Here is a 16,477-nt window from a genome sequence, read left to right as displayed (position 1 = left end):
TCAATCCATGTCGAGGTCCCGAACACCCATTTAATATTTACTAAATTAAATAAATAGATATGTTATTAACAAAATAAAGAAGGTCTCACGTTTCTCTCACATTATATTATGAAAAGCATTATTAAATGTTTAGTGTAAATGGGAGTGAGGTTTTTACATCCATTTCAAACAATTACTCACATTGTGATTACACATCTTCCCTTAGATTATTGTATCATAATAATTAATATATGTACCTAATCCGATTCAAGACAATTCTCCAATCTAATAAATTAGATTAAAGAAAAAATATGTGATTCGAATTCTACACACCACCTATATATTCTACTTTAACATATGGCATCGTGTTCATATTCTTATTAAATATGTGTTTAAAAAAAATACATTTAAATTGTTAGTGATATATAATAAATTTGTATCCAACTATTAACTTTTAAGCCTTTAGGTATTCAGAGAGATCTTGGGTTCGAACCCCTTATAAAATCAAATATAATGAATTTTTGTGTTTTAATGATTTTTTTTTCAAAAAAGGTGTAAATAGTTTGTTTTCTTTTTCTAATTTTAGTTATTTTACTCTAAATGTTGAATTTTGGTATCCGAGCTTTCAATAAATTTTAAATTTAGTCTTCATTACTGATTTAAAATTTTTTCATTACTTTTAATTTTCTATTAACATTTTCATTAAAAGTTTTAAAAATATATTCAGATATTGTGTTTTATTTGTATAAAAATTATTACAATTATTTAATCAATTTCAATAAAAATCAACTTCGAAAAAATCATATTTTAACTTTAGTACTATTATTAATCTTGTAAAGAAACCCATAAAATTTCAACCATTCATTTTTTCGATTATGTTTTGGCCATTCGTTTTGTTATTAATTTTTGCTAGATTTGCAAAAATAAAAAAATGTGGCCTCGTTTGCAATATTACATTTTTGTATCATTTTTGCAAATTCCCGTTTTACTCAAACGACCTGGAGAGCTACGGGCAGTGACGACAACGGCTATAAATATAGGGAGTTAGTAACGAACAATTACACACATCATAGAAGAGTGGAGAGAAAAGAGAGTGAACAATGGAAGAACTAGAGAAGGGGAAAATGGGAAGCCGGAACCGGAGGAGTGGCCGGAGCATCGAGTACGTGTTTTCCGGTCGCCGAATTTCGAGAAGCCTCAGCCACGCTGAAGAAGACGAAGAAGCTCTGCGATGGGCGGCGATAGAGAAACTTCCAACATACAACCGATTAAGAACCAGCATCTTCAAATCATTCGCAGAATGCGGCGATATCGGAAGCAGCCAAACGCAGCCGATTCTACACAAACAGGTAGACGTTCGGAATCTGGAAATGGAGGATCGGCAGACATTCATCGAGAGGATCTTCAAGGTCGCTGAGGAAGATAACGAGAAGTTCTTGAGGAAACTTAGAGATAGAATCGATAGGTAAGTAATTAAGTGATTGGAGATGAGCTTTGTTTGATTAATTTGTTGATTGATGTGATATTGGATGTTGTAGAGTTGGGATTACGTTGCCGACTGTTGAAGTGAGATATGAGAATTTGACGGTGGAGGCGGATTGTGTAATCGGAAACAGAGCTCTTCCGAGTCTTGCGAATGCGATTCGAGATTTGATTGAATGGGGTTTGAGTTTCTTTGGAATCAAATTGGCGAAGACTACTAAACTCAAGATTCTTAAAGATGTCTCTGGGATTGTTAAACCTTCTCGGTATTCTCCATCTTCTTCACAGCCAAATTCTTCCGTTCAAAAATAAAGAAAAAACCATTTGGTTTAACATTTTAAATTAACTTTTAAAAGAATTGAAAATCTTCCAAGTTCATTTTATTGAAAATATTATAAACTTTTTTTTACAAAATATAGCAAAAGATAGATATATAGCCATTCATCCTAATTTATATTTTGTAAATATTTTAATTCATTTTATTATTTTTAATTTATTTTACGATATTTTGTAATTTCAAGGAATTATTTTAAATAATAAAATTGTTAAAACATTTATAAATATAACAAATATTACGGTCTATTGAAATCATTATTTTATTTGTATATGTATGTAGAAATATATAATAGTCTATCATAATCTATTACGTATTAAATTTGCTATATTTGTAAGTATTTTAGTTTAGTTTGCTATTTTTTAAAATAATTATTTTGATAAATTATCTACTAATTTTAATTTTAAAGAAACAAAAGAATCATTAATTCAATTAAATTGCATTTTCAATGCTCAAACTAACGTTTGAATAACATTCTCAAATTTAATAAAATTTCACAAAAGTTTAGCTTTAACGTTGTTATTTTTACTTGAAAAATAGCGTGGAATTGGTTTCATTTAATTTGTATGTACCCTTTTTAATTCATTGGACAAAAAGTTGGAATTAGAACATGTTCATAAAGTTTAAAATTAAAATTGGAACACTCACGTTTTTAAAATTATAGTTGTATAAATATATACAAGTATAGGTATGAGTAAGGTCATGTATTTTTCATTTAATAGATGCGTAGAGGAATTAATTAAAAATGAACTAATATATCAAATATAAAGTAGACTTTGAATTTCGTATTTAATTAGCAAATTCTTCTAAAAAGTTTTTAAGATTTAAGAATTCTGTCATAATGTGTTTGTGTGTTGAATAATGTTGAAAGGATGACATTGTTGCTGGGGCCTCCATCATCAGGCAAAACGACCTTACTTTTGGCGCTCGCGGGAAGGTTGGATCCTAATTTAAAGGTTTCTTTCTATTTCTTCCACTCAATCTCTATTCTTTTCCCTTTTCACTTGTCAATTTTTATTTCTCCTCTCACAAACTTTATTAAATTTCACCCATTCCTTTTTCTTATATATATATGCATTGATTTGAACATCACTCAAAAAGTCACCTCACGTGCTTTTGACAAAAAATGTTAGAAGTTTTAAACTTTGATTTTCCACTTTTTTTATTTCAACAATACACACAATTGACCAACAATATGCGTTTAGAGTCATCGACAGATTTAGTATAGACTTGAAGGTATTGAATAATATCAATGTCATTAGCTAGTTCAATGGTCAATTTGTCTTCCAACCCAAATTTAAGCCTCATTTCTCTGCATTTGTTTTTATGTATTAGTTTTACAAAACTATAAAACTCTCGTCAACAAAAATTTTGGGTCAATTCTTAAAGTATTACTTCCACTATTTTAAATTAGTGATTTTTTTTAATTGTAATTTTATTTTTCCTTTTATACGAGTAAATAGGTTAAAGGAGAAATCACGTACAATGGAAACAAGTTGAACGAATTTGTGTCTCAAAAGACATCTGCATATATTAGCCAAAATGACGTCCATATTGGAGAAATGACAGTAAAAGAGACGCTCGATTTCTCAGCAAGATGTCAAGGAGTTGGCACCCGATATGGTAACATTTTAATATTAATTACAATCTCACAAAGACATCATTTATCAAAACTATTTGTATAAGCTTTCAAATGCTCTTTGGTGAGTAACAATCTATTCTCTAAACTTTTGTACATATTTTTTTTCGATAGTTTTAAATAAAAACTACACATACTTCACCCTATTTGTGCGTATTAGTTTTAAACTTCAAGTTTGACCTTCGAAGTTTTAGGTTTATACACTTGTTTATTTCTTAACCTTAAAATCCATCTAACCGTCCTTCAAGTTTCCCTTTTTTTTTCTTTTTTTTCCTTATTCGATATATATATATATAAAACTTGCAAGTTCAAAAGTATTTGCTAAGACATAAGACCATCAAAAGCTACATTAGTTGATTTTTAGATATTTTAAAACACTTAAATTTTTAAACTTAAAATATTCATAAACTAAAATTGTAACTTAATTAAGGGTAAGTAAATTTATAATTATCTCTATGGAAAAAAAAAGAAAAGAAAAGAGGTATTAATTACGTGGCAATGACTTAGATCTACTGAGTGAGCTGGCAAGAAGAGAAAAACAAGCTGGAATTTTCCCCGAAGCTGAAGTGGATCTATTTATGAAGGTTATTATTGTGATTTCACTTTTGATATATCCTTCCCAATTCTTGTAATAAATCTTCCTAAATTAAAACATATTCTTATTAATCCTTAATTGGAATTAATAGCATATAATTATTAAAGATATTCCTAAAGTTAATCCTAATCAAATTGGAAATTATATTTATGAATTCTCTTTTTAGGCCACAGCAATGGAAGGAGTTGAAAGCAGTTTAATTACTGATTACACCCTCAAAGTAAGTGGATTTATTCAATTTTTTATTTTTCTTTTTTGCCAAAAAATAAAATAAATAAATTGACATTTTATGTCCATTTTTTGTACCCTTCTTAATTTGTGAAGGCTCACTTTTTGCAATTCATTTGCTAATAAAATTCCTCCAATCAACAATAGTTTTTTCTTCTTCTCATTGACAATGTTTGGTATAAAAGTCTTATAAAACATTAATTTTGATTCTTAAATTGTATCAATTTCGTTTTGTTGTTATATTTATATAAGTGTTGTAATTCACTTACTAATTTTAATACCTTTTAAAAACAAACCAACTTTTTCTATACTCGTTATATTTAAAATTTTAATAGAAATACAAAAATTGCAAGAAATAAATTCGACTAACACATTTTAACTACTAAATGACATTTTCAAAATTTTATAAAACAATAAATTTTGAAACTTGAAAATGTTTCATAATTTATTAAATGTAGAAGATATTTTTTGTTGCATGGTACTTTACTTAATGTCAAAGTCCTTAACTCAAGTACAATTAAAAAATATATATCTCAATATGTATATTATGAAAAGTAAAATGAGCCATTGATCAAGTTCCATAAGGTTTTATTTAGCAAGAAGATTTGATTTGATTTTATGTTTTTTTTTTCTTGATGACTTCTTATGTTTTATTTTTCATATATAGATCTTAGGAATTGATATTTGTAAGGACACTATTGTTGGAGATGAGATGCAACGTGGCATTTCTGGAGGTCAAAAGAAACGAGTTACTACTGGTAAGTTTATTGTTCTCTAATTTATTAATCATTATAATATAATTAGAGATACTTAATTTGTAATCTTTTGAAAGTTGAAAGATATGATTGTAACTACTTCGTAGTGGAATTCACAATTGTCATTTTAATTAATAATTATAATGTAATCATATGTTTCACTAATTTTCATTTCAAGTAATATATATATATAAACTGTCGTAAACAACAACTGTTGTAAAACATTTACAAATATAGCAAAATGTTATAATTTATCTGTGATAGATCATCATAAATAAACTATGACAGTTTGTTACATTTTATAAATTTTTTAATCAATCTTGCTATCTTTGAAAATAATCGGGTTTGTGTTAATAGGTGAGATAATAGTAGGTCCTACGAAAACACTATTCATGGATGAAATATCAACGGGTTTAGATAGTTCAACGACGTATCAAATAGTGAAGTGCTTACAACAAATTGTGCACCTCACGGATGCTACGGTGGTCATGTCCTTACTACAGCCCGCCCCTGAGACGTTCGATCTTTTCGATGACATCATCCTCTTATCCGACGGTCAGATCGTGTACGAGGGCCCACGAGAACACGTACTCGAATTTTTCGGATCCTGTGGATTTCAGTGCCCAGACAGAAAGGGAACGGCCGATTTTTTGCAAGAGGTCAGTCAAAATTTGTTCTATTGGGCTTACTACTACCAGGCCCACTACGAGCCCAAGCCCACCATCGAGTTCGTTATTCATTTTTATGTTTCATGACCAACACCAGGTAACGTCGAAGAAGGACCAAAGGCAATACTGGGCGAACAGAAGCGAGGAATACCGTTACACAACAGTTTCCGAATTCGCAAGGCGATTCAAGCAGTTCCATGTGGGGAAGAAGCTCCATAACGAGCTCTCAGTTCCATACGACAAGTCGTTAGGGCACAAAGCCGCTTTGGTGTACCACAAGTACTCAATCCCCAAGTTGGAGCTTCTCAAAGCCTGTACCCACAAGGAATGGCTTCTTATCAAGCGAAATTCATTCGTCCATATCTTCAAAATGGTTCAGCTCATCGTGATTGGCTTCGTGTCAGCTACTGTGTTCTTCAGGGCCAAAATGCACCACCGCAACGAAGAAGACGGTGCAATTTATATTGGGGCTTTGATTTTCACCATGATTGTCAATATGTTCAATGGGTATGCAGATATAGCTTTGACTATTGCGAGATTGCCGGTGTTCTTCAAGCAGAGGGACCTTCTTTTTCACCCTCCTTGGACTTTCACACTCCCTACTGTTCTTCTTCGTCTTCCTTTGTCTGTCCTTGAATCTACTGTTTGGATGGTTATGACCTATTACACCATTGGATTTGCACCCGAAGCTTCCAGGTATGCTCCATTCTAAGTGTTTATCTATATATATGATGAAATTTGATATACTAGCTAATCTCTTGAACTTAGAAGGCATGCATAATATACGTAATTTTCATCACCCTTACCATTTATTTCTTGCAGTCCATTTTTACTATGTCAAGTTAATTATGTTTTTATTGATGTTATAAATGAGGCTAATCCACAAAGAAAATTGGCTCAAATAGTATCCTTCTTTTTCCTCCCTCTCTCTGTTGGTATTATGTAGTAATATATTGGCTCTTGATCTGCAGGTTTTTCAAGCAATTCCTGTTGGTGTTTCTAATCCAACAAATGGCTTCTGGGCTCTTTAGGTTCATTGCTGGTTGCTGCAGGACCATGATAATTGCCAATACCGGAGGATCTCTCACTCTCTTAATTGTGTTCATGCTTGGTGGTTTCACTCTTCCTAAAGGTGAATTTGTAATTTTTCTAATTGATAAAGAGAAACACAACCCGTTTATGCTTTCAATGTGCGTAACTAAAGAAAGACATGCACGAGCTAACGCCTGAGAGGTGTGTACTGCAACAGGCGATATTCCCAAGTGGTGGACTTGGGGCTACTGGATTTCACCATTGACTTATAGTTACAATGCCATTAGTGTAAATGAAATGCTTGCTCCGAGGTGGATGGAGAGGCTGGTATGTCACTCTTAACACAATATCTTCAAGCTAGTTTTGTTATGTTGAAGAATATAAATAAATGACTATCAGTTGAAGCTTTTGAGTGTATAAGTGATTTGATATGGGAATCAAATAGAAGGTTCTGTGTTGAATTCTGGTAACATTATTTTTTTCTGACTTAATATTAATCGTCATTTGTTTGGCATTATGTTAATTTCAACCTTTTGAGTTTAGTGGTGATTTTGGTACCATGTTACTGACATAAATAACTCTAGTTTGTGTATGGCTAGGATCTTAATAAGTTACGCATTTTGCAGGCTTCAGACAATAAAACCCCATTGGGTTTGGCTGTGCTTAAGAACTTCGATATTTTTCAAGACACAAATTGGTTTTGGATTGGAGCTGGAGCTCTTTTGGGAGTAGCAATCCTCTTCAATGTTCTTTTTACACTTGCACTTATGTACTTAAATCGTAAGACTTGGAAGCATTTCTTTTAAGGTGTCTAAAGCTTTTTAGTTTTCATTCGGGTTCATAAATTTAATTCTTTTAAATCAACATAACAGCTTTTGGGAGGCCACAAGCAATTGTATCGGGAGAATCAACAGAAGAGTTGGACTTCGAGCAAGATGTCGAAGAACCGACTCCGAGACAAGCAGAGTCAAAAACAGATTCGATGACTAGATCATTATCTTCTTCTGATGGGAACAATACAAGTATGAATTGAAAAAAATGAACGTAATATTTTTCATGCACGTTCAACTCACGTTTTTTAAAAAATTTATTCAGGAGAAATGACTATTTGGCGAATGAGCAGCAGATCTACTGATAGTGGACGATGTGGGGATTCCTCTCTTAGGAGTGGTGTCAATACAAAGCGAGGAATGGTTCTTCCATTCACTCCTCTTGCAATGTCCTTTGATAGTGTAAATTACTATGTGGACATGCCCTCTGTAAGTAGATTTAGGTCTCAACTTCTCTGTACTTTTTAGTTCTTCCAAGGTGTAATTTATGATTTCATTTTTCAACTGACATTTGAAATGATAATTCACTATTATGACAGGAAATGAAGAACCAAGGGGTTAAAGATAATAGGCTCCAGCTACTTTGTGAAGTAACCGGTGCTTTTAGGCCTGGTGTCCTTAGTGCACTGATGGGTGTTAGTGGGGCTGGAAAGACAACTCTGATGGATGTTTTAGCTGGGAGGAAAACAGGCGGTTATATTGAAGGCGATATAAAAATTTCAGGATTCCCTAAGAAACAAGAAACCTTTGCAAGAATTTCTGGATATTGTGAACAAAATGACATTCACTCTCCTCAAGTTACTGTTCGAGAATCCTTGATTTACTCTGCTTTCCTAAGGCTCCCTAAAGAAGTTAGCATCATAGAGAAGATGGTAAGAGCATCAGTTTTTGCCACCTCTTCTGAAAAATATGTAACCCCAAATACACTAAAGTTAAGTGTTCTTTGTGACTAATTTTCCAGGTTTTTGTGGATGAAGTGATGGAACTGGTGGAGCTCAAGAATCTTAGTGATGCCATAGTAGGGATCCCTGGCATAACAGGGTTGTCTACAGAGCAGAGAAAGAGGTTAACAATTGCAGTGGAGCTTGTTGCTAATCCGTCAATCATTTTTATGGACGAACCAACTTCAGGTCTTGATGCAAGAGCAGCTGCAATTGTGATGAGAACTGTTAGGAATACGGTGGATACTGGTAGAACTGTTGTATGTACAATTCACCAACCTAGTATTGATATATTTGAAGCCTTTGATGAGGTAAATTCATCTTCTTCTCGTGCTCCCTTTGTCTTTTGTCTGTTTTGTTATACTGAAACGAGCAATTTTGGCTCAGCTGCTTTTACTGAAAAGGGGAGGACAAGTGATCTATGCAGGTCCTTTGGGTCGCAATTCTCATAAGCTAATTGAATATTTTGAGGTAATTCTTGGATTATTAGTTCCTATGTTTTTACCAGAGAATCAATCAACTTATTTTGGACTGAATCATCCCCAGGCTATTCCAGGAGTGCCAAAAATTAAAGAAAAGTACAATCCGGCTACCTGGATGCTGGAGGTAAGCTCACTAGCAGCTGAAGTTCAGCTTAAAATGGACTTTGCGGACCATTACAGGGCATCATCCTTATATCAGTGAGTCAAGATTTAAATTGTAGTAATATATTTGTTTTAAAGAGATTCGAAGTTGCATGTTTGAGCTGATTGGATATGGATAATGGCAAATAAACAGGCGAAATAAGACTTTAGTAAAAGAGTTAAGCACCCCGCCCCCAGGATCTAAAGACCTCTATTTTGCCACTCAATACTCCCAGTCCATGTGGGGGCAGTTCAAATCTTGCCTTTGGAAGCAGTCATGGACCTACTGGAGAAGTCCTGATTACAACCTTGTTAGGTTTCTTTTCGCTTTAGCTGCTGCCCTCTTGTTAGGAACTATTTTCTGGAAAGTTGGCTCCAAGATGTATGTATTTCATTAAACCAATCTTTAAAACCTTGCTTTCCTATTCATAATACTAACATTTCTTTGTCTGAACTCGGCTTAGGGATGACGTAAAGGACCTAAACACAATTATTGGAGCAATGTATTCTTCTGTCTTGTTTATCGGAGTGAACAACTGCTCTACTGTACAACCAGTAGTTGCTACAGAAAGAAGCGTATTTTATCGAGAGAGAGCTGCAGGGATGTATTCGTCGTTTCCTTACGCTCTTGCTCAGGTATGCGGATGGCTTCCAATACATAACTTGAAATTCACTTTCTTAGAACAAATAAAGTGATGATTACAAAACTCTCAATGCTTTTTCAATGCAGGTGATAATTGAAATACCATATGTGTTCTTCCAGACGGCTTACTATACTCTTATTGTATATGCAATGGTTGACTTTCAGTGGACAGCTGAAAAATTCTTCTGGTTCTTCTTTGTCAATTTCTTTACTTTCCTCTGCTTTACCTATTACGGTTTGATGACAGTGTCTATCACACCAAACCACCAAGTAGCCTCCATTTTCGCTGGAGCTTTCTATATACTCTTCTGTCTCTTCTCTGGCTTCTTCATCCCAAAACCAGTGAGTATATTTTTATTTTATAAATACAAATATCCGGTTTAGTCTTCAGCATTTGATTATTTGATCCTATACATTTTAACATTAGCAATCATCACCTTTTCTTTGGTAAATGTTGAAATTGACATGGGATAAAATTACCTGACACGATACTTCGCGGGTTGGTTGAAATTTAAGGAATTAGGCCACTTAAAGAAAGCAAAGTTTCTAATTCACATTCCAAATTCCCAAGGAATAGCAGAAATTTCAAATTACCCTCTCTTAGGTGGCCAAATTTTCTTCTCTAAATTTCTATCGACTCAGCAAGCAAGTAAACTTATTATCAGCCAACTCTAACATCCTCCAACTGGAAGGGAATAATTGAAAAGTGTTAAAATGAATAATCAAATTTAAACTTTTTTAAAACAATAAGAGTAAAATTCAATCATATATTCTGATCGTTCTTGAAATTTCAGAAAATCCCAAAATGGTGGCTATGGTATTACTGGATTTGCCCAGTGGCGTGGACTGTATATGGGTTGATTGTATCCCAGTATAGGGATGTAGAGACTCTCATCAAAGTGCCAGGAGCAGAAGACACATCAGTCAAATCATATATAGAACACCATTATGGGTACCGCCCAGATTTTATGGGCCCTGTGGCTGCAGTTTTAGTGGGATTCACAGTCTTCTTTGCCCTTGTGTATGCCCGCTGCATTAAGTCGTTGAACTTCCAAACAAAATAGGTACAGCCATCATGCCTTCTCCCTCCTCAATTTGCTATGCTATGATATGAAATTAGTATTAGGAGTTAGATTGTTCTTTTCTGACACAGCTAAATGAGGAATGTGATATCACCATCTCTAGAATGCCGACGATATGCAACAGTCGTGTGGGATTAGGAAATAATCTTCTCTAAAAATGGTTGAGTAGTTGAGAAAAAAAAAATCTAGGATTGTGATCTTGTAAGATCAGATGGTTTAGAATCTAGCAGACAGAAGGAAGAAACCCATTGCCTGTAGTTGGCCATTGAATGGATGAAAGCAAAGAGAGAGGGATGGTGCTCAAATCTGAAAAACAAGTGTTGTGTAATTGTTTGCAACTTTGGAAAAATATTGATAAAATAGTTTGAGCTTTGTAGTTTTCGTACTCTCTTATGATATTTACGATGCTTATAGCTTTAGTCTGTTTGTAGAGTCATAATGTTATTAATGCTGTTACAAATAAGAGTAATGCTTGAGTTGAAACAAAAGGATCATTTATAGAACTCTATTGAAAATTATGTAGTTTTAGCATCATGTTTCTCTACCAATATTGGTATCTTTGAAATGGTTTTGTTGCTTATAAAAAGAGTTTGAAAAATGGGTTTGAAGTTGTAGATCCACAACTGATGTCTATTAACACCTCTAGGTCTCCCATTTTCTTTCCTTTCTTGTTTGATGATACTTTTTAGATTTACTAACACCCTAAGAACAAACACATATCTGCCCTCCTCGTCTCTTTTCGAGTAGTGATCGAACAGAGTGTAACCAAATCAATTGGACATTGGTTCAATTCTCAATTCTCTGTTGGACCACTTATCAAATCAAATAGATGTTCACCCCTACCAAGATAGACTAATTCAATACGGGTTGAAGTAATTTTATGTATGAATATGACACAAGTTTAGATAAACTTGTTAGACTGTATCAACTTTTATTCTACACTTTCTGTGTCAAGTCATATTGAATTTAAACTCAATTAAATGTTGCAATTTTTATTAGGGGTCTTTTTAGAAATATAAAAAACCGGCAAAATATTTACACTCTATAGAATAATTTCAAAAACAGAAAAAGTTCAAAGGTTCACCGTGTAAAATACCAAAAATGTCTCATCAATTATGCCGTCAACAACGCGCGCGTAATATATTTGCTATCGTTTAGATTTGGTTATTGTTTGGTACACGATCGTTTGGATGTGACTACAATTTATCTTTTCAATTATATCGTTTAATTTTGTTACACGATTGTTTAATTTGGACACGATCTTTTAGATTTAGGGATTTGGGGATGATTTTTTTTCAAAATTTGATACACGATCATTTAGATTTGGCTAAACGATTTTTTATAAACTTTTTACTACACAATCGTTTATTTTTTTTATATGATCGTTTACTTTTTTAACACGATTGTTTACATTTTTTACATGATCGTTTACATTTATCTACTCCAATTAAAAAAAAATTCAAGATTTTTTATGCACGATTTTTTTTTACACGATCGTTTACATTTAACTACTCTAATCTATATGATTTTTTTTCAAGAGTTTTATACACAATATTTTATTTTTTATACACGATTGTTTATGTTTGGTTACTTCAATCTAAATGATTTTTTTCAAGATTTTTTATACACGATCTTTTATTTTTTTATACATTTACTTTTTTTTACACGATCATTTACATTTGGTTACTTCAATCTAAATGATTTTTTTCAAGATTTTTTATACACAACATTTTATTTTTTATACACGATCGTTTACTGATCGTTTATACTGGGCTACTCCAATCTAAATAATTTTTTTTCAAGATTCTTTATACACGATCTTTTAGATTTTGCCACGGTCACTTAGATTTGGTTACCCAAATTTAAACGACGTAAAAAAAAAGAGAAAAAGAAGAAAAATTAAATGACGTAAAAAAGAATTGAAAAATAAGAAAGATGATGGAAAGAAATCGCAAAAAAAGAAGAGGAAAAGAAGAACGACGATGAAAAAATAGCAGGAGGAAGATGATGAAAGAAATCGTCGGAGGAAGACGATAAAAGAAATCGCGAGGAATAATAGAAAGATGGAACGACAAACTTGAAATATTTAAAAAATGGCTAACTTTATGGGTTTTGTTATACGTAAATAGTTTGGTGTTTTGTTACATTTATGAAAGTTTCCCTTTTTATTATCTAATCAATTTTTGTAAACTAACCTATTGGTTAGTTCACAAATTTTAATAATATCAAGTTTATAAATTTAAGTTGGATTACTTTGCACAAATTAATTGCGAACAATTTTGTCAAAATTCACTAAGTTCAACAAAAGTTCAGTTTCAAGAGGAAACTGTGGAAATAACAAATTCATGGATAGAAAAGAGAAAAATAGTAAATTACTAAATTATTTTGATTTATGGCAAAACTACCTACCAGAGGAATTTTTCCATTTCTTTTGCCCGAATTTACCTCTCCACGAATGACAATTGCTCGTAAACAAATAGAGTGTATTTGTTGAGATCAAAAAATCAAACAAAATATCACATATTACAAATACAATGTATTTGTAAACACACTCACTTGGGATAATTCTTAACTAAATTAAAAAAATATTCTATTGTTCCAACAATCCTTTAGTTTCAACATCCCCTAATTATTATAATACAAAATCAAGTAATTAACGAATTTGTATATTTCATATTATTTATAAAAAATATATTAAATAATACATATTACAAATTTATAATAACAATTTCAATCTATATCATCCCCTAAAATCGTCAATTTGAATTCAAATTTTCTAAAGTAACTTCAAATATAATTTCAAAGGTAAATTCAAATATTTCACATTTTTTATTTTTTGAATTATTAATGAAAAAATATACATAAAAGTACATAATACACATTTGATATTCTAACATTATTTTCCACTCTTAGTTTTAATTCAAATTTATAACAGTATTTTAAAATCTAAATTATACCCATTAATTTTATATTATTAAATTGAATTCCTAAAATTATGCTAAAAGTAATGGATAATCCATTAATTTACCATTTTTTATTTTTCAAATTATTTATAAAAAAACATACATAAATACATTAATTTTAGATTCTTAATTTTAATTTCTAAAATTATACCAAAGACAATGGATAATCTCTTAATTTTAGCATTTTTTATTTTTCAAATTATTTATGAAAAACACACACAGTTTATTTTTAAATTAATGGGTAAAATTTGTATTTTAAAATATTGTTAACAATTTGAATTAAAACTAATTTTAAAATAAATAACAATAGTTATTTATTTTAGATTGTTAGTTTGAATCCTTACAATTATGCCACATATAATGTTTGATATGTATCCCACCATAATTTTACTCCATAGGACACAGTTTTAATTCAAAATTTTCAAATTATTTTTAAATCCAAATTTTGCACCTTAATTTTAGACTGTTATTTTGAATCCATAAAATTATTCCAAGGTAGTATTTGTTATATATCTCACCATAAAATTATAAATTGGTTTTAATTTAGTTTGAATCTCTAAACTTATGCCAAGTATAATGTTTGAATCCCTAGAATTAGTTTGTATAATTTATGAAACAATAATTTAATATATATTCTCGTATGCTATGATAAAGCTGAAAATCAAATCTTTACAATTTAATAATATTTTAGCATATATCTCTTCAGTTAATTATTCCCATACATTTTAAATAATGTTGCTAATTTAAAAATATGTTGTACAATAATTTAAGATATATTCGTCATATGCTATGATAAAGCTGGAAATCAAATATTTACAATTTAATAATGTTTTAGCATAATACTCTTCATAGTAACATGTCAAAACACCACCAAAAAGCACCCCAGTTTAAATTGATAACAAAAGGAGTATAAATATATACGCCAAGAAGAGCAATCTGAACTATCATCAGTTTTTTCTTTGCTTTTTCCCATTCATTTAAAAGAATCATTCTTGTATATTTTCGAAATTTTCATATAACTTGTTGCCAAACAATTTGCCCATTGTACTTTGACTTTCAGAACTTGCTCAAATAGCAATGGTTTTGCATATGAAAAGAACATATCTAAAGATTTGAAGGTAAACATGGCTGTTAAACAGAGTTTCATGGATAAGCATGTAAGACGTTTTTCTCTTCTCTGTACTGTTTGATTTACAATATTTTCTTTATCAAGTGAAGGAAGTCTATTTAATTATCATCTCTAAGTTTTTCTCTCACCTAATTGTCATTGTTTGATGTCATATTTAGAGAAATACATTGTAATTACCATAAATGAATCTCAGACAATCTATAGAATTGAATACACTATAATTATATTCAATGCAACAAAAGTCAAAATAGACACTATAATTCAGAACATGAAATATACTCAACATACAAATTGCATAAAACTCCCGAATCAATGTCAAATATAATGCACCAATGCATCATATACATGAGAATTCAAAACATACAGTATAATTCACAAATGAGTTACATTCACAATACACAAACACAATGTAATTAAATGCACCATATACATGAGAATTCAAAGCATATAGTGTTGTAATTCACAAATGAGTTACATTCACAATACACAAGTATAGAACATGAGTTACATTAAAAAAACATAACATGAGTTACATTGACAATATCATACTTCACATTCAAAACATGAGTTACATTCACAATACACAAATACAATGTAATTGAATGAATCACATACAACAGAAGTCACAAATACTATGTAATTATCATACTTCATATAGATGGCATGCAATACCATTCAACATATACCTCAGATTTTTTCGGTTTCATTGGTGCTTTTCCCTTCCTCCTTTGATCTTCTCTTGCCTTTTGTTCCTTTTTAATAGCCTTCACCTATGTTATAAAATGAAAATTTATAGCGAATACAGAAAATAATCAAAACTTTATCAAATTAACCATGTGCTTACTTTCTTTCCCTTTTCCATAGTCTTTTTTCTCTTCTTATTATCCGTTGGTCTTTCATCTTGTTCACTCGTCCATGAACTCGAATCTTTATCTACCACTGTCTCACCCTCCCCTTTTTCATCGTTATCTTCTTCTCGTTATTCATCTTCTTCTTCTTGTTCCTCTTCTTCGCTTTCGCTTTCGCTTTCAGTATTTTCCTGTTTGTCAAAGTTATAATCAATTTATATAATACATAATTGAAGTACAACAAATGGGAAAACACATACCTTTTCTTCAACCTCTTTTTGTACCTTTTCTTCACGTTTCCTTTTGGCTTTTAACCGGTCACTTGTTCTCGTTCTGACCTCTCCCTTCTCCTTTTTCATCTTTATATTCTCTACAATTTATAAAAACAATATACATTTATAGGTACACAACAAATCCCGCTTATTCTTCCTAAAATAAATGGCATATTGTTCCTATATTATTTATATAATCTAAAAAGATAATTAAATAAACAAATAAAATATAAAATATCCGTTTAATTGTAATATAAATATAACATTTGAGTTAAAAAAATAGTACCCTATTTTCAAAATAGAAGAACACCAGACATCACAACAATGGAAGAACTATAATGCAAAGAACATACATTGAAGAATTTGAAGAACTCAATGAAGATTTTGCAGTAGACGAAGGTATGTGAACGAACTGAAAAACTTGATGATTTATG

General features: G+C 31.2%; 1 protein-coding gene across 3 annotated transcripts; it reads left to right on the top strand.

Moving 5' to 3' along the window:
* The first annotated feature begins 1,034 nt into the window (after positions 1–1,034).
* Positions 1,035–11,212, top strand: LOC103488482 (ABC transporter G family member 29-like). 3 transcript variants are annotated; one of them, XM_017044569.2, is made up of 23 exons: positions 1,036–1,444; positions 1,518–1,727; positions 2,667–2,751; positions 3,259–3,418; positions 3,942–4,018; positions 4,196–4,249; positions 4,925–5,015; positions 5,370–5,671; positions 5,778–6,376; positions 6,652–6,812; positions 6,930–7,039; positions 7,339–7,492; positions 7,585–7,734; positions 7,808–7,971; positions 8,082–8,414; positions 8,504–8,794; positions 8,871–8,954; positions 9,030–9,163; positions 9,261–9,488; positions 9,571–9,742; positions 9,837–10,091; positions 10,544–10,813; positions 10,903–11,212. In XM_017044569.2, the coding sequence occupies exons 1-22, from the start codon at positions 1,080–1,082 to the stop codon at positions 10,811–10,813; spliced, it is 4,449 nt and encodes a 1,482-aa protein (XP_016900058.2). In that variant the 5' UTR covers positions 1,036–1,079; the 3' UTR covers positions 10,903–11,212. The 3 variants fall into 3 exon arrangements, with proteins under 3 accessions (XP_050938061.1, XP_016900058.2, XP_008445474.2); XM_008447252.3 differs by having other exon boundaries at positions 10,544–11,212; XM_051082104.1 differs by lacking the exons at positions 10,544–10,813; positions 10,903–11,212 and having other exon boundaries at positions 1,035–1,444; positions 9,997–10,089.
* The last annotated feature ends 5,265 nt before the right edge of the window (positions 11,213–16,477 follow it).

This window comes from Cucumis melo, chromosome 3, assembly GCF_025177605.1.
Source record: "Cucumis melo cultivar AY chromosome 3, USDA_Cmelo_AY_1.0, whole genome shotgun sequence".
In the NCBI taxonomy this organism is placed as follows: domain Eukaryota; kingdom Viridiplantae; phylum Streptophyta; class Magnoliopsida; order Cucurbitales; family Cucurbitaceae; genus Cucumis; species Cucumis melo.
Note: the sequence above shows the minus strand (reverse complement) of the source record. Positions and strands in the feature narration are given on the sequence as shown.

Bases quoted from the DNA above. Each gene is read 5' to 3' on its own strand.
- LOC103488482 (XM_017044569.2), top strand. From the start codon at position 1,080: ATGGAAGAACTAGAGAAGGGGAAAATGGGAAGCCGGAACCGGAGGAGT. The intron at 7,735-7,807 runs GTATGAATTGAA...AAATTTATTCAG, and splicing joins TTCTGATGGGAACAATACAA to GAGAAATGACTATTTGGCGA. The intron at 8,795-8,870 runs GTAAATTCATCT...ATTTTGGCTCAG, and splicing joins TATTTGAAGCCTTTGATGAG to CTGCTTTTACTGAAAAGGGG.